Consider the following 27,970-nt stretch of genomic DNA (forward strand, 5'->3'; position numbering starts at 1 on the left):
AAGAGAAAAAAATAATTAAAATTAAATTAATTTCCACCAAACCGATCAAGAAGAATTAGAGATACCACATTTAATATGTATGATTACAATAATTATTGAATCAAATATTCACGTTTTAATCATTCTAAATTAAATTTTTACATCGATCAAGTGACGGTTTAGCCTATTTTTTTGAGAAAATGAAATGGTTGATCTTCAAGTGCTTTGTATAAAGAGATGATAATCAACTTTAATTTACATTATTAATTTAATCATCATTCAACAACAACAATGAATAATATAGAAATAGATAACCAACAACTAATTAATAATATACTACTTATGAACGAGGGTCCTCGTCCAGGACCAGAGGAGACACGATTGGTAGAGATGGCTCAAACTGCAACTTTGTTTGGTAAAGCATTAGAAGAAGAAGAAGAAGAAAAGAGAAAAAATAGTATTGCTCCTAATAATAATAATAATAATAATAATAATAATAATAATAATAATAATAATAATAATAATAATAATAATAGATATTTTCAATATTATTATGACCATATCTATAATGGCTTAACTAATGATGATGATCCTGAATTGCAAGAGGCCATTCGTTTATCATTATCATTGCAAATGGAAAAAGAGAAAGAAATAGATGTCCTTCCTCCTCCTCCTCCTCTTCCTCGCCCATCTCTTCCAATTAGAATGAGAATGGACAATCACACAACCCATGACGATCTAATTTGTCAAAAGTGCAAGAACCTTCCAACCAATGTTGTTGTCTGCCAATCCATGCACATTCAATGCCTGGAATGTGTTACATCTGAAAATAGAAAGTGTTCTATCAAAGGATGTGAATTCACAACTGTTGGAACCGAACTACAAGCTAATTTTGTTAAAAAAATGATTCAAGGTTTAATTGTAAGTATTAAATTTTTAAAAGAGAAGATAGGATGTTTACTATTTCTTTTTTTTTAATATTTATATTAGCTCTTTCTTTTTTTTTTTTTTTTTTGTTTAGATCTATTGTTCAAGTAACTTTAAATTTAACAATAACAATCATCAATGGGAAATTGATCTAAATGGATGTAAAAGATCATTCCCAACCATTGATATTATCGACCATGAAATTAGCTGCCAACATATTCCGATTGCTGTCCCACCAAAGTCTTGTGACACTTGCCAAAAATATTTGGTACAAGGCCAATCTAATCAATGTGATGATTGTTTTATAAAGAAAACAATTGGTGAATTAATGAATACCATTCCAAAAGATGAAGATGATATGGTAGTTGGAGAATAATCTAATCCAAAAGGATAGATGACCTGTATATAATAAATAAACTTTAACTAATAATAGTAATAATGTAAATATAGTTTAAACTATAGGTGTTGTTTGACTTTAACTTACTTTTATGTCAAAGGTATTGCTTGGAGTCTTGATTTGATCAGATTGTTCCTCCAAAACGATGCCATCTCTCTTGCTCATCCAAATAGATCGATGAATCTATTCAAAAGTAAGTGATTTTATAGATGATGATTTATTCACCTCCTTTCTGAATAGATTCATCGACCTAAAATTGAGAAGGTACTTGTTCTATAAACTATAACACTCGTTTTGCCTTTGGATATAATAGTGTAAAATTAGTAGTAATATAATACATTACCGTATAATATATATATATATATATAATAAGATTATGGTAAAAAATAAAGGAAGAGGAATCTTTTTAGTGAAGCGGGTTAGACCTTGAGCCTACTCTTTGCAAAGGGCATCAGCCTTGTCGTTTCCGAATCTATTTGCTTTGATCTGATCAGAGCCATCTTTTTGTTCTTTGTGTGTGATTTGATCTATTGGTGAATGTTGTTGTTGTTATATTGTTTGGTTTCCTTTTTCTTATTGTTTGAAGGAGATTTGTTGCAATTGGAAGGTATGAACAAAAGAAGGATAGAAAAAAAAAATTAAAAAAAAATGAAAAGGGTCCTTGGTCTGATATTTCAGAAAGCAGTACTATGTGATTGAGTTATACATTCGAAAGACGGACGGAGGACGATGGCAACGGGGAGAAGAGAAGCGATTAGACTATACAGAGATGTAATGAGAACATTGAGAGTATTCACTCATCCAAATGAACAGGGTATACCTTGGTATGATGTCTTTCTCAAATCACACCCATCATCATCATCATCATCATATGATCATTTAATCGCTAACAATAAACCTATATATTGTATTGTACACACATTCATCATCATTATTGATTACATAGGAATGTAGTATTAAAAGACAGCGTTAGAAAAGACTATGATTCACATAAATATGAAACTAATCCAGAGACATTGGTACAACTACTGATGGTTGGAAGAGATTGTTTAATGAAAATACAAGAAGGTGTATGTTGTTTATTATTATTATTATCATTGTCTATTGTTGATTGAGTAATGATGAATGAGATCTAATCATATTTCAATTCAATAATACATTCAATTCATTATAGGTTGTAACAGGAAAGGTATCAAAAGACCCAGATACTCCAAGTAGTAGTAGTAGTAATAATAACCCTTTTACTAAATTATAAATAATAATAATAATAATAATATAGAATATAGATAATAAATCACTAGACATATGTACAGTTTCTCTTTGTGTTTAGAGTTAGAAAAAAAGAATAATAGATAGATCGATCAATTGATCTATCTATTTGATTTGATTTACTTTGTTTAAGAAAAATATAAATTGTTATTATAGTAGTAAGTTTATTGCTTCAAGTCTTCCATATCCATTGGGGAGTCTACCTTTGGGGTGTTCTTATCAAAGGCAATGTTGACAACCAATTGACGACCTTCCATTTCGTGTTGGACGGCAATAGCTTGTTGAGCAGATTCGTTGGTTGAGTAGGTGACGAAACCGTAACCCTTTGAACGACGAGTAATACGATCCTATAGTTGGGTAATAAATTAAATTAGTATTTGTAAAGTCGTCTCTATATATGTAGAGTCTATAGTCAGAAGAGTAGTCGTAGGTTGGCAATGGTAATAGATATCGTATGCATGTGTGTTTTGAGACATATCGATCGGTTTTTAAAATTGAAATATCTATCATATCCACGCACACATTACATGTAATCTATACAAATATTACATTCTATGTTATATCTATTCTTGCCTGTCATATGATACTTTTACTGCTACCTATCGTTGCTACTATTCATTTTTAAGAAAAGGAAGAAGAAACATACTAATACGACGTAACCATCAGTAATGGAACCAAACTTGGAGAAGTGGTTTCTGAGGGCGACTATATAGTTAATTAATGAGGAGAATGAATGAATAATTTAGATTAATAAAAAGTTTGATCATTAAATATAATCAATATGTAGTGACTATATGTTTAAACATACTCTTGCAGACAGACCATGGGAGACGAGCAACGAAGATTCTGTTGTTGGACATTTTATATATTCTAGAGTGGGTAGAGGAGTGATACAAATACTAACTTTTAAATAATGCCAAACGAAACACCTTTGAGCCCTCCTAGCTCACTGTCGTTTTTTTTTTTTCAAACGAACTCTAGAGAAAAAAAATTAAAAAAAATGAAATTAATTTCACAAGCAAACGTCATTTGGCAGTTTACTGTAGGATCTGATATAATATATTTTAAATTTGTTTGAACCAATTAATTGATTGACTTTCAAGATTTATTATTACTATCATTCTGATATATTCTTTTTTAATTTGATTGACCATGTAATTTTTGAGCATCCAATTCCTTTTTTCTTTGTTTTTCTAGGTCTTCCAAATCGGAGAGTAGTTTTTGTTTTTGTGGTTTCTTGAGATGGTTGACAACATTGACTATACTAATCACCTGTTTGATAGTGTATTCTTCGTCACGTGCCAAATTATAGATATCAGTCTCTGGAAGGAAATAGGCTTTAATGTATTTGTCGACGGCTTGGTAGTGTGGAATAGGACGGATCGTGGTCAATTGTTCAAGTGTCGATTGCAGATTCTTTACATCCATTGTCATTTGAGTACGTCCATTATTATTACATTTTTTAATTCGAGAGAATGCTTCAATCAATGCTTCCATTGCAAAAGTGATGGTATTCTCCCACAATATATTTCGAACCTTTGGTGTAATCACTCCACTTCTCGTTGCAATCTCATCCAAATGACCTGCAAATCGATGGAATTCAATAAATATTTGTTTAACATATGGACTTGATTCTGTTTGAACATCTTTTGGTTCCCATTTAACACTTGATATCATTGAATAAATTTGTTCAAACTAGTAGAAAATTTAAAAATAATTATAAATTAGAATCAAATCAAAATCATCGTCGTCATCATTCATTTTCTTTTCTTTTCTTACATTTAAAATTTGTGATGCAATATTTTTATAACAAACACTTCTTAATGCACTAACAACACTAACAGTTTCTGAATAAAATAATGATATTGCTTCCATTTTTTCATTTGGTATTAAATTCTAAAAATAAATAGAGTAATTTAAAAAGTTAGAGAGTTGGTTGGTTCATTTTAATTTAATTTCTTTCTTTCTTTCTTTCTTTCTTACAAAAACTAAAGGTTGAGCTTCCATTATAGCATCAACAATAAACATCATTGATTCCAAACCAATAATTTTATATTCCAAACCGTATAATGTTTTCATGTTGGCCAAATCGACATCTGATAGTTTAGGGAGTATCCAATTGATAGAGATGGCTCCATCGTCTGAATTTTGATGTTGAAGTGAAAGATGGGAAAGATTGGGTGATTTACTAGAGTCGACAGATTGTCGAAGTGAAATGGGTGAAGCTGTCAATTTGGATTGGAAATAATGTGTCGATGATAATAATGATGTTGTAGGTGTACTTGGTGTTGGCGTAGCTGCATTAAATTTAATTTTTAATCTTTGCATTGTTTTCTTTAATATTGGACTTACTATAAAAAATAAAATAAAATAAAATAAAATAAAAGAAATTAATATTCTATTCTTTGTTTTTTAATAATAATAATATTTTGTTTGTTTTGTTTAGTCTTACTATTTGAAATTGAATCATCAGTAAATAATAGGGAATTTGAAGATTCACCAAAAAATGTGTAAACTGTATAAACGTAATATTCCAATAATTGAGCAATTGCAGTAAAGATTGGGTATGCTAATTGTTTTAAAATCTTCATCATTTGTAGATACTTTCCAATAAGACGAATGACATTAATGGTAGTTGAAGCAATCAATGGAGAACTAGTATTTGATGTTGTTGTTGTTGTTGTTGTTGTTGATTGTCCATTTGTACCACTCGTTCCATTTTGTTGTTGTTGTTGCTGTTGTTGTTGTTCTTGATGACCCAACTTGTCACCAGATGCTTCATTCAAAGTCTTTCTATTTGATAATTCTTTATAGGCAAATGGATTACCATTTATCTTAAAGTTGTTAAAGAATGCAACGTCGTGTACTTGTAGGTCGAGACTTGGCTTGTTCTGATCGAGGTTGAGTGATAGGAATGCAGATGCCGCCAATGCAGTTTGTGAAGATGATTTGGGCAACGATGATGACGACGAAGAAGATGAGAGTGATGATGTTTTTGAAGAGTTCTTCATGACTCCACCAAACTCTTGAATATCCAAAACTGTAAAATCAGTTGCCAATGGTACCTTGTGCCACATTTCATTCTCGAGCATGGTTCTAAGATCCTCTATTCTCTTTTTGTGGAAGTGTTCGAAATAGGCCAATGACTGGTCACGCATAGCAGCCTTGAGAAGCGATAGATACTGTCCGTGTGTACCTTCCCTCTCTTCATTGGCAAACTCTTGTCCAATATCAATAAATTGGTTGACTGATTCCAGTACCTTGAGAAACTCTTCAATCTTGAATGATGGACTACATGCTCCAAGAATATGTTTGATTTGGTTTTGTATAGTATTCCACATTAACTTTTTAGTTCCAATCATCACTCTAAATGTATCAATATAAAAATCTCTCTCTGATGAAGCAGCTGCAGCAGCAGAAGATGAAGAAGAAGATGACGAAGAGGATGATGATGAAGAAGATAATTTCTTTCCATTGGTTAATGATGATGGTTGTGGAGATGTTCCATCACTACTAGTACCATTACTTTGGTGATGGTCACTACTCGTTGTATTTGTAGCCAACCATTCAAGTATCCATTTTCTCATTTGATAATGCGACCACATCAAATCTGTCAAATGTTCCAATAATCCCAATAATGATGATACATATTGATCTTCTTTTAATATTTTACACATATCTACAAATTTCATCCTAATTTTAAAATAATAATTAATAATCAAATAATAATATATATTTTAAATATTTGACATACGGTTTTAATTCTTCAGGATTATCATAACCATGAGACATATGAGTAATTAAAATTCTTTTTGAATGATCTTCAATATTGGTAATAAAATATTGATGAATCTTTTCTCTTAGTCTTTGTTTTTGGTCCAACATTAAATACCCGGTTATAATACTTTCAAATATCTTTGCATCAAATTCATTACACATTTTTGAAAATGATGAATCTATTTTATCTAAAATCTTTTGATTTGATGACTAGTATAAAAAATAAATAATCCAAAATGATATTAATATAAATAAAGATTGACGATGATTATAAAATAAATATAATTCCTATTTTTCATACCTCGAAACCTTGAGTAATAGTTTGAATGCATTGATATTGTGAAGCAGACATTATCTTTTTACTAGATTGATTTGCCAATTCAATGGCATCACCAAAGCTATGTTGACGAATAAGTGTTTCAATTTTACGACCGGCATCACCAATATCTTTGATGGTTTCCAATTCGCTTACAATGTATTTGTAGATAGCACGTTTTCTATGTTTTTGTAATAGAATCATTCCAAATGATGTCAATCCCTTTTGAACTTGATCAAGATAATGTTTACCACTCCTACACATTACCGCCGAATGCGATAAATCCTTTTCAATCTCATAAACTTGTGACATTCCTTGTACTATAGAAATCGAAATAGAAAGATTAATAAATGTCTATTCATTTCATATCTCTTTCATTTCTGTGTTTCATACCAAATCCATTATAACTCTTCATAATTAAATCATTGAATCTTGAATCTACAGCTTCATGATATTCATAGATTCTGACAGACAACTTGTCGATTGGATCGATTTCATCTTTGGTGGGATCAACTGAATCACAAAGTGAAGAAGTAGATGATGATGCAGACAATGATGAAGATGATGGACGATCTGGTGGTATTTGATTCAATAAATATCCAATATCAAAATCCTCTTTAAAGTATTCTGCATCTAAACTATTAATAATTCTATTTTCCTTTTCAATCTATAAGATAATAGATAAATATTATATAAGTACTTATGTTTTATGTATCTATCTTATCTATCTTATCTACATACATCTTCTGGTGACTTTTCACTAAGATATGTTTTAGTGTTACCTTTTCTTGCAGACAATAGTTTAGATACTGAAGTAAGTGTATTCAAATTTGATGTCAAAGAGAATAAGTTGAGTTCATCTTTATTGTTATTGTTATTATTATTATTATTAGATGATGATGGTGTTCTTTGATGATTACTTTGTTGTCTATTATTTTGATCATTATAGTGATGATGATCCATTTCAAACTACCTTGAAGGGATATATATAATAATATTATAGTATATATCTATCTCCCTTTTATGTATGTATATGTATATATATATATTGTATATAAGTATATGTAAAAGATGTCTCTTGTTCCTGAAATGAACCTTTTAACAACTTCAGCAAAGAAGAGGTGAACTGACCCTGCACTTTTTAAAAAGAAATCTTTTGGGGGGTGTCTTGCACAAAAGACAACTGTGAAACTTTGTTTCGTTCATCTCTTGACGACGAGTAACATCATTATTCTTTATATATATTTATATTTATAGTTATATATATATATATATACTTAAAGGAGGATGAGTATATCAAAAGATCAAATATGCACATTATTGCTTAATACATTGTCACCTGACAATACAACGATTCAACAGACAGAGGCACACTTAAAGGCGATCGACAAACAACAAGGGTTCACAGGTGTACTCATCGACATTATTCAAGATAAACAAAATATACCTTCACATGTTAGATTGGTTGCTGCTGTTCATTTAAAGAATCAAATTGCAAATAATTGGAAGAATAAACCGTATGATAGAAATGAGAAAAGAGAAAGAGAAACAGAGATAGAGAATAGAGTAATGCTAACATTTATATTTATACTTTTTAGAGATTTAATAATTATAAATGATCAAGATAAACAAGTTTATAGAGAAAGATTACTTTATATATTATCACAATACGAACAAATAGGAGAGGAATCAAAAATAGCTAGACAATTATCTATTGCAATATCAAAGATTGCACGTGTCGATTATCATAAACAATGGCCAACACTATTTCAAGTACTATTTGAGTATCTTGAAAAGGGGAATGATCATCATAAATTGACTGCCCTTCAAACTATCAAATACATTGTCAATGAATTATCATCAAAAAGAATGTCTGCTGAAAGAAAGGAATTTTATCAAGTAAGTAAAAATATAAATATAACCTATCTCTTTAATATATTTATTTATTTATTATTTTTTAAAGGTATCAAATGAATTATTTAAATTATTTGGACCAATTTGGAATAATTCAATGAATCAATTACAAAATACAGTAAAGATGGTGTCGACAGTTGAAACAATCGAACAAAGAAACAATATATTTATTCAACAAAACCAACAAACATCGGTTGAATTGTTGATTGTAGTCTCCAAGATATTGAGACGTATCATCGAACATGGATTCACTCAATATCAAGAAAATAATGATATCTGTGAATTCTTTAATAATCTATTTAATTATTTATCAAATATATTATCATTTAGTATGTTAAAGACGATTAAAAATAATTAATAGATATATTAAATATTATACTAATTTATTTATTTATCGTTTGTAGGAAAATCAAATGGAAATCATATATTAAGATTAAAAATTGATGAATTAATTATAATGAATCAAAAGATTATAATTAGAGCTCAAGCAATGAATCCATTGACATTTATTAAATTCCTAGTACCATCACTCACCTATTTTAATAATCAAATCGTTGCCTATACACCACCACATTTACAATTAACAGCCACCATTCAACAACAACACCAAGATGAACGTTCATCCGAGGAAAGTTTAATAACATTTAAAACATCATTGGTACAATCATTAATGTATCTTAGATCGATTGTAGATTGTATTAGTTATCAAACAGAGATATCTGATCCCGATGAAGATGAAGGTGTTGCATTGGGTAGTGTGGACGTGACAAACAATAGTTCGGCAACACATGTTGCACAGTCAATGATCAAACAGTTTTTCAATTTCGAGATGCTACAAGTACATCTTCGAGCATTGGTTTCAAACTTTTTAATCATCACTCCAGAGGAATTACAGACTTGGCAAGACGAGCCTGAACAATACATCATGCAGCTCGATTCAGACTCTCACCAATACGAATTGAAACCATGTGCATACAACTTGTTTATATTGCTCATGAAACATTTCCACGAGAGTTGTGTACAAATTGTGATAGAGATTGTAAAGTATGCTATGGAGTTGAGAGCTCCCTTGACAGATCAACAAGTATTACTTAAAGAGTCATGCTACATGACTATTGGACTTGGATACTATAACTTGTACGAGGTGGTAGAGTTTGACAAACTCTTTCAAAGTGTGTTTTTAGCAGAGTTGCAAACTCCTGATGCACGGTACAAGATCCTTACACGTCGTGTGTGTTGGTTGTTAGGGTACTGGATTCCCAAGATTCCCGAGCAGTTGCGTGCACCTATTGTATCAATCTTGCTAGAGTTGGTTAATCACAATGATTTGGTGATTGCACTAACTGGAGCTGACTCTCTCAAGGCATACATTGACGATTACACATTTGAGCTTGACACTTTCAAGCCATACGTCAACCAGACTATTCTTTCTTTGTTGGCATTGTTCAAACGTTGCGAGGAAGTAGAGTCACAAACCAAGCTGTTAGAAGTACTCGGTGTCATCTTTGTCCAACTCAACGAACAACTACGTCCATACGTCGCCAGTATTTTCCATCTTTTTGGAGAGTCGTGGAGCAACGGTGATGTATCATCCATCCTCAAAAACTCGCTCATTAGATGCATGACACTCTTTTTACAAGCGTGGAATAGCAGTCCGGCTGAATACGAGTCGTTCCTACTCGCTGTGATCGATCACGCCACCACACCTGGTTCAGAAGAATCTGTATTTTTGCTCGAGGATGGTCTTGACCTGTGGCTCACCTATATCTGCCGTATTGGTGTAACACAAACTATATCACCGCGTTTGTTACAAGTGTTCCGTAATTTGGTGGGGACACTCTCTCATACACTAGAGTTTGCAGAGACGTGCCTGCGTATCCTCGACGCCTACCTGTTGATTGGTCAGCAAGAGCTGTTGCAACAGTATGGTAAAGACGTGGCACAATGCTTCTTCCACCTGCTTGGTGACATTCGTGACTCTTCTACAGTCCATGTTGCACAGCCAATCGACCGTGTACTGCAAATGTTCCCAAACGACGGCTGCGTACTCCTCCAATCAGTGTTGGCCAAGTTGTACACGCTCACTATGGATCCTGAAGAGCCCGGGTTGGCCAAAGTACAGTATCTCACCGTCTTTGCACGTGTGTGTGTTGGTAACCCACTCTACCTCTTTTCCCTACTCGACGGTATCGCTGCCCATAAACAGCAACCCGTCCAAGACACTGTAAACCAATTCTTTGACCAATGGTTTGACAATATCGACTCGATATCAAACTCTGATGCACGTAAACTCACTGCTATTGCCTTGTGCAATCTTATCGCCACACCAAGAGCCGAAGTCATTCCACAACTTTCACAAATCATCACTACCGTCGTAGGACTACGTCCCGATATTGACCCACCCAACAATGACTTTTTCTCTGGTGGTGGAGAGTCTGCTGGAGGATTCTCACTCGACGGGTTCTCACTCCCAGAGAGTGCCACTGAAATACAATTACGCAAGGTCCAACAAGTCGACCCCTTAAACATTGTCGACCTATCAACCTACCTCTACGAAAAAATGAAAGAAGCTTCCAATCGATTGGGTGCCAATGTTTTCCAAGCTGCCATTCAATCTATGCATCCTACTGTTTTACAATTGGCTATTCCACCGGTTAATAAATAAATTATTTAATTAATAATAAAATGTTCAAGATGTTTAAACAAACTTTTATCATTGTATATTATTGAACAACCAAATACCTACTTTAAATAATTTACTTACAAATAGATGTGGTTTGATTGATAAATCAATGTTGTTGGCTAGGCCTCCCTTTTGAGTTTTAGATGGAGACATGTGTTTTAAAACACGCTCCACCAGCAAATCAAAAGGGAACACCTAGAAAATTACATCTTCATATCATCTATCTCCAAACGTCGACCTAATCAATTGTTATCCAGAAGTACAAATGTCGACCCAGAATGGCAGAGGGCGTTAAAAAAAATTTACCAAATTAATAAATTTTGGGTTGTTGTACCCAGGGTCTCGATAAACTCATTAACCTACTTTAATATGTGGGTTGGGCGTTGGATCGCTGCTCTCCCAAAAAAGTTTACAAGAATTCGCCCTTGCAGGTCTCATTATATATTAAATAAGTTAAAATAGTTAATTTATTTTTAGAAATATTTATTTTTATTGTATTATTTTTTAGAATTAATTATTAACTTTTAATATTTTGGATAGAAATTATAAAGGTTAAAATTATTTTGGAAAAATAAAAATATATTGGTTTGATTTTAGATTTTGGATTATAAATTCATAATTTTAACTTTCTCCAAGAACATAGCTAATAGAAATTGGATCGATGGAAAAAGATTGGTTGGCATCACAAAGTATTCCACTTCCATCGTAACTATTTTGGATGATCAATTGTCCATCTAAATAACAACAGATTCTACATGGATGAATAAATAAACCCGAGAAGAAAAAAGGGCTCCTCATTGTGATGTGTAGTTTATTATTCTTTCTACTCTTTGTTCACATCGGTTTTTCAAAAAAAAAAAAAATATTTAAATAAAAAAAAAAAAAAAGGGTGTGGTAGTATTGCAATATTACAAATTTGAAAAAAGAAAAGACACTTTTGAAACATTGACAATGTTTTCTATTATCGTATGACATCACTTTTAATCATAACATGTATAATGCTTTGACAATAACAGAAATTGCATCACAAAGCGATTTCAAACGATGGTCAGCAAAACAAGTAAAAGAATGGGCTACAAAAGAAGTTCAAGTAAGAGAAGAATATGCCCAGATGCTTCTTGATAATGATGTGGATGGAGAAAGTATCGCAGTGTTTACAGAGGCTGATTTTGGTAAATGTGGCATAGTCGTAGCACCTGCAAAGAAGCTCTATCTGGCTGTTCAACAACTTTTAATTCAACAATCGCTATCACATCAGATCAGCAGTGGTAAGTAGTTATGCATCTATCTATCTATCTATCTATCTATCTATCTATCTATCTATCTATCTATCTATCTATCTATCTATCTTCTATTTCATTTGTCCCAGTCATATTCGTCATTCCCTCACGACCCCATCATTATGCTCGTTGCTCGTCATCTATTAATCACACCATCAACCTTTAAAGTGTTGTCGTTCACCCATTAGACATTTTATTATCTAAAATAAAATCACACATTTATTTTAATAAATATGCTTTTTTCTTGGAGTTTGATGATAAAAAGCACTCATACCGGTCAGCAGTTCACTATCTATTCTTTCTGATACATTTTATTTGATCTTATTTCATTATCTATTCATCATCATCATCATCATCATCTTGTTTCATTCAGTTATTTATTCTTTGTAGTTTATATCCCTTTCTATCTTAATTTGCAACCATATTCCAACTGTCTTTTTTATCATTTATTTGTTTCATCTCTTCATTTTTCTATTTTGTAAATAATTTTCTTTCAGAGTCCTTACAAGTTCCTCCGCATTTTAAAATTTAATTATTACATTCTATTATTGTCACCATTATTAACCACCATCATTATTTCGTTCTATCCTAAAGGCACCACCTCTAACGTAATGTCAAGTAGGTTGAACTAACAATTGACGTGATAATATCAACCTAACCCATTCTCTCATTTTTTTTTCTAGCACAACAGAAAGCTCGGGAATTGGTCAAGGGAACTGATTTCACTGTTGCTCAAAAGAGCGCATGTTCCACGTTTATTGATGAAAATGAAGCCATGCTAATATTATTATTGGACAACATGGAATGGGTTTAGATGTATTACAATTTTTCGCTCAATAACTCGTAGACAGCAATACATCTATTCCCTCTACTGCTCCCAAAGGTAAGGCCCCTCATTATCACCACATCCTTTTTATCAAAGCATCATTCCCTTCCATTTCTTCATTATATTATCAACATATCCATCTCTCAAACAACTCTTTTTTTACTTGTTGTTTATCTTTTTGTTTTATTATCTCATCAATGCACTACCCATCTCTTTTAACCAAACACAATCATTCAACATCTTGTCATTTTGTTTGTTCATCTTTCATGTCATTGACCTCTTGTGTTCATTCTTTAAGATCTTTGGACCTTTTATTTTTATCACCCATCTCTTTTTCCATCTTATCCACTACTTTTGTCAAACATACCTAATTGGTGCATCAACCAATCACCATCATTCAAATCTAGTCATTTTGTTTTTCTTTGTTTGTTTGCTCTCATATTACAGGCCCATCACTTGTCTCATTTTTGTTGGTCAATCCATCTCCAACAAAAACTTTCAATCAGATATTGCAATCCATCACTATCATTGCTACTCTTTAAAACATTATTATCTTTTTTGGTTCCAAATACCATATCAATCGCCAACCTACACTCTCACCCCTCTATCTGCCCCCATATTTATCACCATCACGGATTGTTGGTAGCCATCCCAAACTATTCTGATTGTAGCAACCATTCTTCATCATTCAAAATCTTGTCATTTTGTTTTGTTTGTTTTTTGAATCATCCTTTGTTTTTTGGTACTCCAACCGCAGGTTCATTTACTAATCATTTATTTCTTTTTTTTGTTCGAAGCAAGAGAGAAGAGAGCATATGGTATGCATTGTTAACAATTGGTTTTGATGTGATCGATTTAAATTAACTTTTTATCTTAGATCCACCAATCAAAGAAAGTTTGCAAAAGTACAAGAAATCAAAAGCATTTAATGAGATGTATCCACAAGATCCTCTCTGTTCTTCTTCATTGAGAACTCGTTTCAAGTTTGTTGATGGATTAATTCATATCATGGACAGAAAGATCACATCCGACTTACTGGAAGATATCAAAAAATCCCTTGGAAAGGTAAAAGGCTTTTATGTTCAAGGCCCACAAGGTGTCGGCAAGTCTCACTCACTCTATCAAGTGGTGAGTACCCTCCGCGAAGATATCAATAATAGAGTTTTGTATCTTCCAGATTGCAAAGGATGGGGAGATTCTTTTGACAGAAACATTTTTTTTTTTGGATATTGCACTCGTAGCATTCGAGGTAGCTGGGGACAACTTTGTTCAAGATTGGACAAGTAAACTCCTTCTTGATGTATCGCCACAAGGCAATCTCATCCTCCTTGATCAATTTCTCCACGATATGGCTGCACACTGTCGCACAAACAATCTCTCGATCTACATGGTTTTTGACCAACACCACTCACTCACTGACGAACAAAGACTAACTTTTCCACTTTGTATCATCGAGGGGTCGCTTGTGACCAGTTCTTTGTGGAGCAGACTCTTGGTAGTCATATCTGGATCTGCAAACAACAGGTACGCTCTCAAGGTTGCAACCGATGGACAATGGCCTATTTTCCCATTCAACAATGGGTTCACAGATGACGAGTACAACAAATGGGCGATAACCAAAAAGATTATAAACGATCAAGACACCTTTGATAAGGTCAAATCAGTTACATCTTTTATTCCGTAAGATATAACCAAAGATCGATAGGGTCATGTAGCGTTATTAACCAATTCAATCTCATTAGGGTCGAGGTACAACAGTTATTAGATTTGGATACCACAAAAGACTTTTCACAAGTGGATAACTCAATCTTTTCGTATACACAGAAAAAACGAAACCAGATCACTCTCCAAGACATCGCATTTCAAAATGATTACCTTGGTGACCAACGTATGCAGGAGAGATTCATTCGCTCCATTTTATTTATGGAGCTCAATCTACCCATCCAAATGGAATCAATCTTTATCAACCACCAACTCATGGTATTGCGTGATGGGTATGTTTGTCCGCTTATCCCGATGGTCGTCCCTATTTTGAAGAGCGCATACTCGAAAACCGTACCCTACGACATCAACTTGGCTCTAATATATCAATCCGTCTTTCGTGGCACCATCGATCTCACATCTGACGCTCGTGGTCGCATCGTAGAGCACTATCTGATTGATAAGCTGTCATCGGTGCGAAAGTTTTCAGTGCTCGCCAAAAAGATCAACATCGTCACCAAAAAAAGAGGCAAGCAATTTTATGATAATTTCGTACTCAGTGATCAAAAGATCACAGTTAAAGATTATCACACCAAAGAGTTCTGTGGTAACAAGTTTGATGCTACCACCAACTTTGATATCAATTTGTTCATCGTTCCAACATCGCCCAACTATCCCACTGTCGACTTTTACTTTTGGGACAAGACCAACAAGCATCTGTACCCTTGTCAAGTCACTGTCGGTAGAACACACTCGAACAATTGGTCAAAGAATGAGAGCGAGATGATGAAACTCTTACCAAAAGATTCCAAAATATCTTTTCTTTGGATCGCAACTGAAGATCTTGACTTGATCTTTCACGAATTCGACAACCAATTCATTGTTTATTTGTCAGATTTGCAGAACGAAGAAGACTTTGCTTTATTGAAAGATTTCAGAAGAATCTAGATTCACAAACCATTTTTCATTAAATTATTAAAATCACCATTGATCATATGTTAATTAACTTAATCGGATCGATTTTTTGTTTCTCAATGATTTCAATGTTTTCACGAGCTGAATAAGAGGAAGTTTATTTTTTAAAACACTCTTGGATGATTGGTAAGTGCACTTCCCAATTTGACATGCTGATATTGTTCCGAATCCTTTTTTTACAGTAGTCATCCAATAAGTCGATATTAACATTTCTTTTATAGAATAGTAAGCATCTATTATTGATTGCATCCCTGGTAATTGTTGGAATGAGCCAGCGATATTTCGAAAAGCAATTAATGATGGGAAATACGTTACATCCATTTTTAATATTTTGGATAGAAATTATAAAGGTTACAGATGGTGCATTGATAAATAATGATTTGATTGGTGCAATATTAATTGTTTCCAGTAATTTTGGTTGACGTTGAGTGCATCCTTTAATTTTTTGTTGATCTTTGTCACCATTTTAGAATGTAAATGAAAGGTGGTATGATCCATTAAATATGTACCACTTCTTGTACATACCTTGTAATAACAATATAGATACTTGGTATTTATATAATTAATTGAGAGGTATAAAATATAATATGATATATTTATAATTTTAATGTTAATGTTTATAATTTTTTTTTGTTGGGAGCGATTTTAAACACATGTGAATGGGATTGTTCGGCGATTATTATAGGGATGTACTATAGTAGGTAGGTAGGGGAGTCCTGTGTAATATTTTTTAATAAATCCCCCCCCCAATGTATGAAGTTCAAGTTGTACAGCTAGAGGAAGATTTTTATAAAATAGTAAAATTGGATGGATTTAGTTTTATTTATTTAATCATATATTCTCGATAAGATAATAATGATCAAGTGGTAAATATAACTATCGTGATTAATAGAGTATAGTCATTGTTGTTGTTGTTGTTGTTGTTTTAAATTGGTTAATAATTTAACGAAGTTGATGAAGAATAGACTTTGGAATATGTGGGAAAGCATCTTGCATAGAGGTAAAGGCGGCGATTGGTGCATTTGGTTGAGTGCATTGTGGTGGAAGAGTAAAGAATGATTCGGTGTAGGTGTCAATAAACTCGAAAAACAACATGGTACTGGCTCCTGGACTGCTTGGATCATTGTTGTTAACAATACTTGAAACACCCGAGCAAGTGTGCTTATCATAGAACATGGTTTGGGTATTTGGTGCTTCTGTTGGGATATTCCATACCTCTACTTCGAATTGACCCAACTTGGTAGTACCAACGACAGAGCCGTTGACAAATCCTTGTGGGATTGGGAAGCCTAATGGAGCAGTCTTGCAAATACCCTCTGACAAGATGTACATTGTATTAGTGTCACCAAAACCCCATAATGAACCATTCATAACTGGTACTCCACTCATTATAATTTCATAATTGACTCTCATTCTTTTACCTTGGAAATCAACTGATGTATCACCGACTATAAATAATTGAATCATAATTGGTTCAAAACAATCAAATAATAATGTTAGTACTAATTAAATTTAATTATCTTTTCCTATCTATCTCTCTCTCTCTCTTTCGAAATTTATAATTACCTTCAAAAAAAGATAGAGGTACAGTTGATCCACCAGTAGGATAGTATGTATTGAATGAAGAGACTGTGAAGCCAGATGTATAACCATTAGACTTTAAACAATCCTTGGCATTTACATTGATTGCAAGCAATGCAACAACAATTAAAATAGCGATTCTTGAAATAAACATTATTATTTTGTTTTGTTTATGTGTAGTATAAATGATCAATAGAATGAACAACGTCGATAATATAGAGAAATCGAAAGGTGAGTCTTACGATCTTTTTAAAGGTCGAAATTTAACCAGTACAAAAAATAGAATCCCTGGGATCAAAATCAAAAATATCACCCATCTCTCGGATCACCACTACTACTCTACTTTTCAATGATTGATGGTTTATAATCGGCTTGTCGGTTTTTTAATTCTTTGAGTGGAACTCGCGCTGACCGCCAACTTCAATCGGATGGAATCATTTTAATGACCAGGAATATGATCATTTTGGTGTTGATAATAATAGAAATAGAATGGTTTGTTTTGTGTGAATTCATTAACTGGTTAAAGTTTATTATGATTGTTCAACCCAATTTGAAGGAACAAACATTACTTTGGATGGTATTGATTCCATTTTAGTGGTCAAGTTTTCTGTTGTCATTGATATTGAATAAACTCCAAATGGTATATCTGTTATTACTTTACTTAATCGACCTGTAATATTATTACTATCATTATTGTCATCAATTGAATTAACAGTAAATCTTTTCCAATTACCACCAACACTACAAATCCAAATATGATATGCAATATTATCACTATCACTATCTTTGATAATATCATCTATATCTTTGTTGATTGTTGCTGTTGTTGTTGTTGTTGTGGTTGTGGTTGTTGTTTTAGTTGTATTCCAAGACACTTTTAAAGAATATAAATCTTGTCTTGTTGTTGTTGTTGTTATTGGGTGTTGAATATTCCATTCTAAAGAAATATTTAGAGGTGGATTAGGAGATGGATATCTAGTGGTAAGATTAATAGAATAGTCTAGTGTAGTTGGAATTAATTGTTGATTATGATTCTCTATTATTAATATCAAGTCACCATGGTTTTCACCACCTCCAGGTGTTTTGTCACTGCCTACATGACATGTTGAACTATCCAAATTAAACTCTAAATAATAGTTTGGTGTTTTAGACATGTCTGCCAGTGTGATCATAATACCACCTTGAATATCGGTACCCAGATTATTGGCACATGAAACTGATTGGTTGTATTGATAGTAATTTAAATACTTGGTGTACGATAACAAACAAATAGAGTATTTATCAAATTGTGGATTATTAATATTGATGATTAATTTAGATTTACATAATCCACTTGACATTGGACTATGAAATATTCTATTCGTATAAATTGATGATGGAGATGGGGATGAAGATGAAGTGGGTGATGGAACACTACTACTACTATAATAACTAGATGATCTACATGGAGAATACAATGGTGAATATAATCCAGTTAAATAATGGTGAAGTGAATGAATACTTAATCCACTTGACATGGCTGTTGTTCTTGTTGAAATAGTGATTGGTAAATATAATAAAGAGGTGGATGAGGAGGATTGTGGATGATAAAATATATTTTGATTTAAATCGATGATTGAATCATAAACTATTGGGTCATTGGTATTGGCAGTGACTGTGGCAGTTGCATAACGACGGTATTGTAACTTTGATTTTAAATCATTTTGTCCTTTGGCTAAAGGAGTAGAGACACCTTTGTTGGCGGCAGCATTGGCACTGGCACTATTGGAGGAACCACCTTGAAGGAATTGAATGAATTGTTTGTCACCAATCGGTGGTTGACCAAATGTAACAAGTGATAGAGAATAAAATCGACCGATATCATCGATGGGACGAGCCAATAGATCAGTTGCACAAACCAAAGCCAACGAACCTCCAAATGAATAACCAGTGACGTAGACATCATAGACACTATCCAATTGATGTAGAAATGTTGTCAAATCATCTTTCATCTCCAAGTATTCATTTACAATACCTTTAAACATTCCACCACAATTTTGTGACTTTGTTTTAAATGGACATTCAACCAACTCTAAAAAAAGAGAAATAAATAATTGATATTATATTAAATTATTATTATTATTATTAGATATTATTATTATGTTTAGTATCATACCAGGATCATTTAAATAATTGTCAATTGGAAAAGTTGAAGAGAATGAAATGATGATAGTATTTGAAAGTACACTCTTTGAAATGATCATTCGACTGTGACCTGTGTTGATATTAACGGAATGAGCAAAATCATAACAAATTGGACTCTGTTGATTTGTTTGTGGCGACAATGAATCTCTTGCATTCAAAGATAGATAAGTATGATTTCTTTGATTTTGGTTATTGGCGGCAGTCTCTGACATTAATGCAAATATGTAATCCTTGTAATCTATTACATTCGTTGTTGTTGTTGTTTTGTCTTGAACCAACAATGCATTTACTCCTCCATAATAAATAATAGATAGATAATAGAGTAGTAGTAGACTTGTGATCACTACATAATTGCAATAATTGTGATTGAATATTTTCATTTCTTCTAGATTGGATTATAAAAATAATTAATTAAATCTTTCTTTGGGTGAGACAGATATTAATAACAACATACATTATTACCAGTAGTATTGACCCTTCTAATACATTACGCAACACATTATTACATTGCATAAATAATAATATCATATGACAACTGTGTGTGTGTGTTCTGTGGTAATAATTCATTCGATGTGATTGATCACCACCCCATCGCAATGATCATCATTGAAACTCGCCCACACCATCACCTGTTTGTATCTATACAAACAATCATACTCATTGTAGTAGTATGTACACACAACAACTAAGGAAGGATAGATAGGATAGGTGGATATATTATTATATTATAATTATATGTTCTGCTAATTTAATTCATTGTTTTGATTTCCTTCTACTTTACTTTGTCAGTACATATGTGTTGGACAGTTTGTTTGTGGTACTGATCGTCGATCGCGCTTTAATAAATGAGGTATTATCCTATCCCCAAAACAGTTTACTTTATCTGTTTTCACAGTTCATAGTGCTACTCCCAAATCGATGGTTCAAAGAAGACCAAGCTTTGTTCGACGCACAAATTTTTTAATTTTTTTTTTGACTCCATTTTTTTTTTTTTTTTTTTTCTAAAACCACAAACAACAATCGACTTTGCGATTTAATCACTTTTTTTTGTAAATACCCTTCCTCTTTAAATATATATATATAATACAACATGTCAGAATCACAACTCAAGAAAGTTTTAAAGGAAAACGAAGTCTTGAAGGCTCAATTGGAAAGATCTTTGACTATTCTCAAGGTCTCTGAAGCCTGTGCTACGTAAGTACTTTAACTTTTAGCAAAAGAAAGATAGAGAGATAGAGAGATAGAGAATAACATCATCTGACCTTTCTTTCTTCATTACTATCTTATATTGTTAACTTTTATATATATATAGTTTACAAGATTATTGCACCAAGACCCCAGATCCCTTTATTCCAGGATGGCAAGGAGAAAATGAGTGGACTAAGCCACTCAAGGGAGGTAGTTGCTCTGTACTATAAAACTATTATTATTATTAACTACCAAACAACAACAAACACAACAACATCATCACCAACCACACAAATCATCAAATATATGTAGAGATAGACAAAACAAACAACAATAATAATAAACAACAAACCGTAGTAATAATAATAATAACAACATTTTCCACCTCCTCAAAAATACACGCGTAAAAGAGATAGACCTATTTTTTTTTTTTCTCAAACAAGAACACAAAAGAGAGAGAGAAAAAAAGAATCCAACATCCCCTCCCAGATTAGATTAGAGATAGAACAACAATAACAAAAAGTAGATCAAAAGAGATAAAAAAAAGAGAGAAGATTGTAATAATAGTTTTTTTTTCAACTCTCTTTTTCTCTCTTTTGTATCAACTCAAATGGATCTTTAATAAATAATAACAATTTCAAAACCATCTTGATAGAGACATCTTATCTTAATATAACAATATCAATATTGTTTTTTTTTTGTTTTTGTAATTATTTATTTATTTATTTATTGTCTCCACAAAAGGAACAACAATGTATGAATAAATAAATAAATAATGAATAAATAAGGGGATGGATGATGGATGGTTGGTTCATCACTTTAATACAAGGTTATTGTTGTAATTGTTGTTGCTGTTGTTGTTGTAATTGTTGCTGTTGTTGATGGTGTTGTTTTCCTTTTTTGTTATTCTTTGGTTTTTGTCCATGTCCGGTTGTCTGGGATAATCCCTGTCCACTATTATTACTACCAATATTATTGTTTTGTTGATTATTATTATTGTTTCCACCAATTAAAGGAGGAGTAGTAGAATCTTTAAATTTAACCTTTAGATATTTTTGACCTACTTGCATACCATTCATTTGGTTGAGTGAAGTGACAGCATCATCACGGTTTTGGAATTTTACAAATCCATACCCTTTGTTTTCACCTGTCTCCTTGTCCATGATAACTCTTACCGATTGTAATGGTCCATATTGTGAGAATAATTTATACAAGTATACATCATCAACAAATGATGGTAAATGGAAAACAAATAAATTGGTATCGTGACTACTACTGGTACCAGTACTATTGGAACTATTATTATTGGTAGTATTAATATTTGGTGATGGTTGATTGGATGATGATGATGAATCATTATTATTATTATTATTATCTATTGGTTGTTGTGATGGTTGTTGTTGTGGGACAGTGACAGGTGATGAGGAATGTTGTTTTCTAGGACTGGATAATGTATAACTTGTGGTTGGAGTTGATGGTGTTGAAACTGGTGTTGGTCCAACAGAGTATGGTGGTGAGAATGATTGTGCATTGGATGTTGGTTGTTGTTGTTGTTGTTGGTAAACATGTTGTTGTTGTTGTTGTTGTTGTTGATGGTAGTGTTGTCGATTGGTATTGATTGCCGATGATGAAAGGGAAAGTGGGTGTTGACCATGTTGTTTACGTTGTTTACTTTGTTTTGGTTGATGTGGTGGAGTAACTTGTTGTTGTTGTTGTTGTTGTTGTTGTTGTTGTTGTTGTTGTTGTTGTTGTTGGGGAGACATGACCAAAGTTGGAGGTGTGGAAACTTGTGAAGAGGGCGATGATGTTAAAAGAAGGTTAGGGTTATTGTTGATATGGTGATGGTGGTGTCCTCCTCCTCCTCCTCCTGTTGGTGACTGGGAAGGAATGGAGATGGGAGCGGGGATTAATGTACTTTGGATTTGATGATGATCAGTACCAATCATATTGGCTGTGATTGGAAGAGGAGGAGGAGGTGAGTTTCCAGAGGTGGCTGCGTAATAGTTTGTGTGGTGGTGGTGGTGTTGGTGGTGTTGGTTTGGTGAGACACCTAAAGTGACCTGTTGTGGATTATTATAATATGCTGTTGCATAATTATATTGTTGTTGTTGTTGTTGTTGTTGATGATGATGATGGTGATGATGTGGATGGTGAATTGGAATTTGGTGTTGATGTTGATGCGGATGTTGATGAGGATGTTGCATAATAGTAGTAGGTCCTACTGATCTTGCAGCAGCCATACTAATAGCAGTATTAGGGTCAACTTGTGCAGTCGTATAATACTGTGGATATGAAAACCACATTACATCAGTTGGATAATTATATACTTGCTAAATAAATAAATAAAATAATTAATACTTTTCCATTTTTGTTGGGTTGTTTTTTTTTTGGGTTTCTACAAAACATACAAAATAATTTAATATTTTTCTTTGTTTTCTTAGCGATTTTTGGTGTTCGTTATCAGCATATTTTACAACAAGAGGTGTAGAGTCGGCACCCATTTTAGCTCCATTCATAGCTTGTATGGCTTTAGTTGCATCGGCTTCGTTGTCAAATCGGACAAATCCAGCTAATTTACTATTCCCCTTTTTATCAACCATTACTTTACATTCTACAATCTCTCCAAACCCTTGAAATAAATCTCTTAATTGACCTAAGATATAAATAATAAGTATATAAATATATATATTGGAATTGGAATTGTAATTCTATTCTTTTCTTTTTTTCATACCATCGGTCAATGTAGCAGGTAAAGGTTTAACAAATAAATTATTTGATGGGTATTTGCTATTGTGATTTGAATATAAATAAGATAATCGACACAACAACTTTTTATGCATTAATTGTTTTCCATCCATTGTTTCAATTGCTAATTTTGATTCAATCGGTGATGAAAATCGTACAAATCTTTAAAAATAAATAAACAATTAATTAATTATGTTATACAATGAAATTAGTTGGTTGATTGACTTCTTACCCATATCCATAACTATTTCCTTTTGGATCAACCATTACTTTTGCACTCATTACTTTACCAAATTGAGTAAATAGATTGTGTAGTTCGGAATCACCAAATTCATTTGGTAGATATTTAACAAAAACATTGGTTTGATCCTTTTCTATTGAACTTTCATAATCATCACCTTGGTCACCATAATGATCACTACTACTATTTGGACTATCTTCTGGACTACCATAAATATATTGTTGTTGTTGTTGTAATTGTTGTTGTTGGTGTTGAAGTTGTTGTTGTTGTTGATGATGACCACTAATATTCAATTGTTCTAATGGAATTTCATCACTATAATAATTACTAGTTGTTGACGATGTTGTTGAAGTTGTTGTTGTTGTTGTTGTTGCTGTGTCCATCATTTAAATATTCTTGGGAAATGAATGTATATAATATTACAAATTAATAAATAAATAAATAAATAAATAAATAAATAAATAAATAAATAAATAAATATAAAAGTTTTTTTTCTTTTGGGAATTTTAAATCCAAAAAGTAAACTAAGTGTTAAAGATGGAATGAAAGGGAATAATAAAAGTTAGTTCCTTTAAATAACTATTTCTATTTGTTTTAAGATCTATATAAATATTTATCTATCTATAAATCCCTCTGACTCGTTGTCTTCTTCTTTCGCTCTCTCCTGTCTGTATATTGTTACATATGTGATTTATAAAAAATACTATTACTATTATTATTATTATTTTGTTTAAAGAACATTCAGTACTACCATCCTCTATCCCATATCCCAGCTAACTGGAGGAGTAAAGGAAATTATAATCATAACATGCTTTCAAATAATCCTCTCTCTCTCTGTCCCCTTTGTCAAATATTTGATTATTCATTGAATCAGTAATAATATTAATTATTTATGGATGCATGATGATGATGAACAAGTTGAAAAAAGGGGCAAGCATAGTGAGTGGTTGATTGTTGCTAATGTCGATATGAAAAACACAATTGATCGATTAATGGATGGGGGTTCAAATTGAATATTATAATATTCAACAACTACCACCCCCACAATCGATTTTTTGTCAAAAGGTAATTGAAAATATCCTGTTGTTATTTGATTGATTGATAAATATGATATGTTTCCTTTCTGTTCTGATTTTCCTATCTATTTGAAATTTGATTTTTGGTGATATTGATAGATTGGAAGGGTTGGAATTAATGCAATGGGGGAGAGAGAGATGGGAAATAATTATCCATCCATCCATCCATCCATCTATGGTAAGCTATAGTTGATCGATTCCGTTGTTCTGTTCTGTTGTTTTATATTTTCATCATCGGGATAGGAGAACACAATCATTATTGTCACAAAAACTTAATTGTATATTTAATTCTCTCTTACCTTTGAAAACACTATTTTAAAGAAAGATTCACAACATTCACTCCTATTCAATATTATTATTATTGTTGTTGTTGTTGTTATTACTTTTGTTTTGTATTATTATTATTATTAATTATTATTATTCTGGTAAAGTCCTACTTTTTTTGATTGGTTTGGCTGGTGGGTTGAATGGAATCCAAGTAATGAATATATTCTATCTATCTATCGCGTTGTTGACTCGAGTACTCTCTACAGGTTTAAGGGGGTAATACAACAAACTACTAGTAGTATAGTACTAAAACTTACTAAAAGCAACATCCATGGATGTCAGCCACCACCACAAGTTGAAGTGAAATTAAACAATTTGTTGCTGATTAAGTGAAAATGAATTCTTGCCACCTGATTGATTCTGTTTTTTTCAAATAATTTTGGAAAAAAATTAATATCTTTGAAAAGAAACAAGCTCAACAACGCGGTTATCAGAACCAGGAAGGAAACAAACACTCCACCATCCATGACCACGGAAATTGATCCGTCTTTGTCTAAAAATAACCATAGTTAATCAACTATCAATGGATCCATTCCGTCTTCCAATTACTATATTTGAGATTGTTTGTGAAAACTCTCTCCTAAAGAATATTCGTGATCGATATTAAAAAAATAAACAACAACCTTGTAATGTTTAAATGATTAAAAAAAAAAAAAGTTTTACAATTTATATTTGTTTTGGTTTAGTTTGGGATTTAGTGTGTTTAGTTTTTTGGATTTAAGAGAAGAGGTTACCAGATGATTCATAGACAGCCTTGATCTTCATGATGGCGTTGTAGAGGGCGGCAGTACGGAAATCAGTGTTCTTTTCGATGGCGGTCTTTCTGGTTTCAGCGCAAGCGTTGGTCATGGTGTCATCGAGACCGGAACGGACGATATCGATTTCGTCGGCACCGTGGATGATGAGGTTACGTTCGGCATCACCCAACTTTTTGTTGACGGTGGATTCGACAAAGTCGAGGAGCATCTTCTTGCTCGACTCTTCCCATTTCTTGTTGAGACGACCGAAACGGACGTGGGAAAGGTTCTTGAGCCATTCGAAATAAGAGACAGTGACACCACCGGCGTTGAGGAGGAGATCTGGGATGATGACGTGACCACGCTTGAGGAGGTACTCGTCGGCGTTGGGGGTCATTGGGCCGTTGGCGGCTTCACCAATAATCTTGGCTTGGATGTTGTGGCAGTTGCCAACGTGGATTTGCTTCTCGAGGGCGGCTGGGATCAAAATGTCGCAGGCGATTTCGAGGGCCTTGTGGGCATCGGGCATGTTGGTGGCGCCTGGGAAGTCGATAAAGGTGCCGTGTTGGAGCTTGTACTTGTTCAAGGCGTCGACGTTGAGACCTTCGGGGTTGTAGACGGCACCGTTGTGCTCGGCGACGGCGATGATCTTGGCGCCGGCTTGCTCAAAGAACTTGGCGGCCCAGTAACCGACGTTACCGAAACCTTGGATGACGATCTTCTTGCCCTTGATGCCTGGAGTGAGGCCGGTCTTTTGGAGCACCTCTTCGTAGGAAAGGAACTCACGGATACCGTAGAAGACACCGAGACCGGTGGCTTCGGTACGGCCACGGATACCGCCCGAGCTGATGGGTTTGCCGGTGACGCAGGCCATCGAGTCGACGTCGTTGGTGTTGAAGGCTTGGTAAGTGTCACGGATCCAGGCCATTTCTTGCTCACCAGTGCCCATGTCGGGGGCTGGCACATCGACACCTGGGCCGATAAAGTTCTTTTGGCAGAGAAGGAGTGTGTAGGCACGGGTGATCTTTTCACGTTGGGCAACAGTGTATTTCTTTGGGTCGATACGGACACCACCCTTGGCACCACCAAATGGCACGTCGACGACGGCACACTTGTAGGTCATCAACGAGGCCAAAGCCATGACTTCTTGGAGATCGACCTCTTCAGAGTAACGGATACCTCCCTTGCATGGAAGACGATGATGAGAGTGTTGGGCACGGTAACCAGCAATAATGTCTACGTCACCATGTTCATTCTTGATTGGGAATTCAACACGGAGTGCAACATTACATTCCTTCATATTGTTGATAACACCTGGCTTGAGGTTGGTCAAACCAGCTGCCTTGTCAAAAAAGGTCTTGAAACATTCCAAAAATCTTGGTTCATTATCAATATCATGTCTAAAAGAAGAAGAAGAGTAGTAGAAAAAGGGATTTGGATTAGGATGGATGAAAGATAAGAGGTAGTGATTTTTCTTTTGACCATCATCCCCCGCTTCCCCTTAATCGTTTTTTTTTTTTTTTTTGATTCGATCGATACATCAACAACATGTATGTTCACCCACCAGGGATGATCGATACAATTTATGATGAACTGAACTATCATTATAAATTATAGTATTTTAGTGACCCAACAAATCACTTTGACATGTTGATTGTTTAGTCTGTATGCTATGATGATCGGATCATTTTAAATGATGGGGAAGGGAAGGGAAGCTAGATGGATGATGGATGATAGTTGGTTGTATTTTTGTAAAAACATACTGAGATACTTGAGTTGAATATTGTCTGACGGCTTGATTGACGTTACGGCTGTTGTTGAGACAACGGCTGACTAAACGATTCATT

The 27,970-nt window shown here is 33.4% G+C and overlaps 11 protein-coding genes across 11 annotated transcripts; 5 read left to right on the forward strand and 6 right to left on the reverse strand.

Annotated features, from left to right (window-relative positions):
• Positions 1-270: 270 nt before the first annotated feature.
• DFA_06497 (uncharacterized protein) lies at positions 271-1,282 on the forward strand (the record flags this gene model as incomplete). Its single annotated transcript, XM_004362141.1, has 2 exons — positions 271-900; positions 1,001-1,282. The coding sequence occupies 2 exons, from the start codon at positions 271-273 to the stop codon at positions 1,280-1,282; spliced, it is 912 nt and encodes a 303-aa protein (XP_004362198.1).
• Positions 1,283-2,032: 750 nt separating this feature from the next.
• On the forward strand, positions 2,033-2,558 carry DFA_06498 (uncharacterized protein; the record flags this gene model as incomplete). The annotated part of the gene is made up of 3 exons (XM_004362142.1): positions 2,033-2,127; positions 2,250-2,373; positions 2,478-2,558. 3 exons carry the CDS (start codon positions 2,033-2,035, stop codon positions 2,556-2,558), a joined length of 300 nt encoding a protein of 99 aa, XP_004362199.1.
• Positions 2,559-2,736: 178 nt separating this feature from the next.
• DFA_06499 (uncharacterized protein) lies at positions 2,737-3,432 on the reverse strand (the record flags this gene model as incomplete). Its single annotated transcript, XM_004362143.1, has 3 exons — positions 2,737-2,919; positions 3,219-3,277; positions 3,381-3,432. 3 exons carry the CDS (start codon positions 3,430-3,432, stop codon positions 2,737-2,739), a joined length of 294 nt encoding a protein of 97 aa, XP_004362200.1.
• A 277-nt stretch (positions 3,433-3,709) lies between these two features.
• DFA_06500 (uncharacterized protein) lies at positions 3,710-7,628 on the reverse strand (the record flags this gene model as incomplete). The annotated part of the gene is made up of 8 exons (XM_004362144.1): positions 3,710-4,267; positions 4,352-4,468; positions 4,556-4,923; positions 5,025-6,265; positions 6,327-6,559; positions 6,651-6,985; positions 7,059-7,332; positions 7,407-7,628. 8 exons carry the CDS (start codon positions 7,626-7,628, stop codon positions 3,710-3,712), a joined length of 3,348 nt encoding a protein of 1,115 aa, XP_004362201.1.
• Positions 7,629-7,736: 108 nt separating this feature from the next.
• DFA_06501 (uncharacterized protein) lies at positions 7,737-11,244 on the forward strand (the record flags this gene model as incomplete). The annotated part of the gene is made up of 4 exons (XM_004362145.1): positions 7,737-7,786; positions 7,949-8,564; positions 8,629-8,908; positions 8,984-11,244. 4 exons carry the CDS (start codon positions 7,737-7,739, stop codon positions 11,242-11,244), a joined length of 3,207 nt encoding a protein of 1,068 aa, XP_004362202.1.
• A 1,009-nt stretch (positions 11,245-12,253) lies between these two features.
• DFA_06502 (uncharacterized protein) lies at positions 12,254-16,892 on the forward strand (the record flags this gene model as incomplete). Its single annotated transcript, XM_004362146.1, has 7 exons — positions 12,254-12,530; positions 14,166-14,186; positions 14,246-14,496; positions 14,546-15,048; positions 15,111-15,683; positions 16,271-16,452; positions 16,843-16,892. 7 exons carry the CDS (start codon positions 12,254-12,256, stop codon positions 16,890-16,892), a joined length of 1,857 nt encoding a protein of 618 aa, XP_004362203.1.
• A 94-nt stretch (positions 16,893-16,986) lies between these two features.
• DFA_06503 (uncharacterized protein) lies at positions 16,987-17,779 on the reverse strand (the record flags this gene model as incomplete). The annotated part of the gene is made up of 2 exons (XM_004362147.1): positions 16,987-17,492; positions 17,611-17,779. The coding sequence occupies 2 exons, from the start codon at positions 17,777-17,779 to the stop codon at positions 16,987-16,989; spliced, it is 675 nt and encodes a 224-aa protein (XP_004362204.1).
• Positions 17,780-18,155: 376 nt separating this feature from the next.
• DFA_06504 (uncharacterized protein) lies at positions 18,156-20,470 on the reverse strand (the record flags this gene model as incomplete). The annotated part of the gene is made up of 3 exons (XM_004362148.1): positions 18,156-19,696; positions 19,781-20,101; positions 20,467-20,470. The coding sequence occupies 3 exons, from the start codon at positions 20,468-20,470 to the stop codon at positions 18,156-18,158; spliced, it is 1,866 nt and encodes a 621-aa protein (XP_004362205.1).
• A 429-nt stretch (positions 20,471-20,899) lies between these two features.
• On the forward strand, positions 20,900-21,227 carry gpgA (G-protein subunit gamma; the record flags this gene model as incomplete). Its single annotated transcript, XM_004362149.1, has 2 exons — positions 20,900-21,003; positions 21,122-21,227. The coding sequence occupies 2 exons, from the start codon at positions 20,900-20,902 to the stop codon at positions 21,225-21,227; spliced, it is 210 nt and encodes a 69-aa protein (XP_004362206.1).
• Positions 21,228-21,827: 600 nt separating this feature from the next.
• On the reverse strand, positions 21,828-24,366 carry DFA_06506 (RNA recognition motif-containing protein RRM; the record flags this gene model as incomplete). Its single annotated transcript, XM_004362150.1, has 4 exons — positions 21,828-23,327; positions 23,406-23,650; positions 23,729-23,904; positions 23,975-24,366. 4 exons carry the CDS (start codon positions 24,364-24,366, stop codon positions 21,828-21,830), a joined length of 2,313 nt encoding a protein of 770 aa, XP_004362207.1.
• Positions 24,367-26,103: 1,737 nt separating this feature from the next.
• Positions 26,104-27,969, reverse strand: glud1 (NAD-dependent glutamate dehydrogenase; the record flags this gene model as incomplete). Its single annotated transcript, XM_004362151.1, has 2 exons — positions 26,104-27,523; positions 27,887-27,969. 2 exons carry the CDS (start codon positions 27,967-27,969, stop codon positions 26,104-26,106), a joined length of 1,503 nt encoding a protein of 500 aa, XP_004362208.1.
• Position 27,970: the final 1 nt, after the last annotated feature.

The sequence above is a fragment of the Cavenderia fasciculata genome (assembly GCF_000203815.1).
Source record: "Cavenderia fasciculata unplaced genomic scaffold Scf_Dfasci-G-p-12c09.r1-3, whole genome shotgun sequence".
Taxonomy (NCBI): Eukaryota; Evosea; class Eumycetozoa; order Acytosteliales; family Cavenderiaceae; genus Cavenderia; species Cavenderia fasciculata.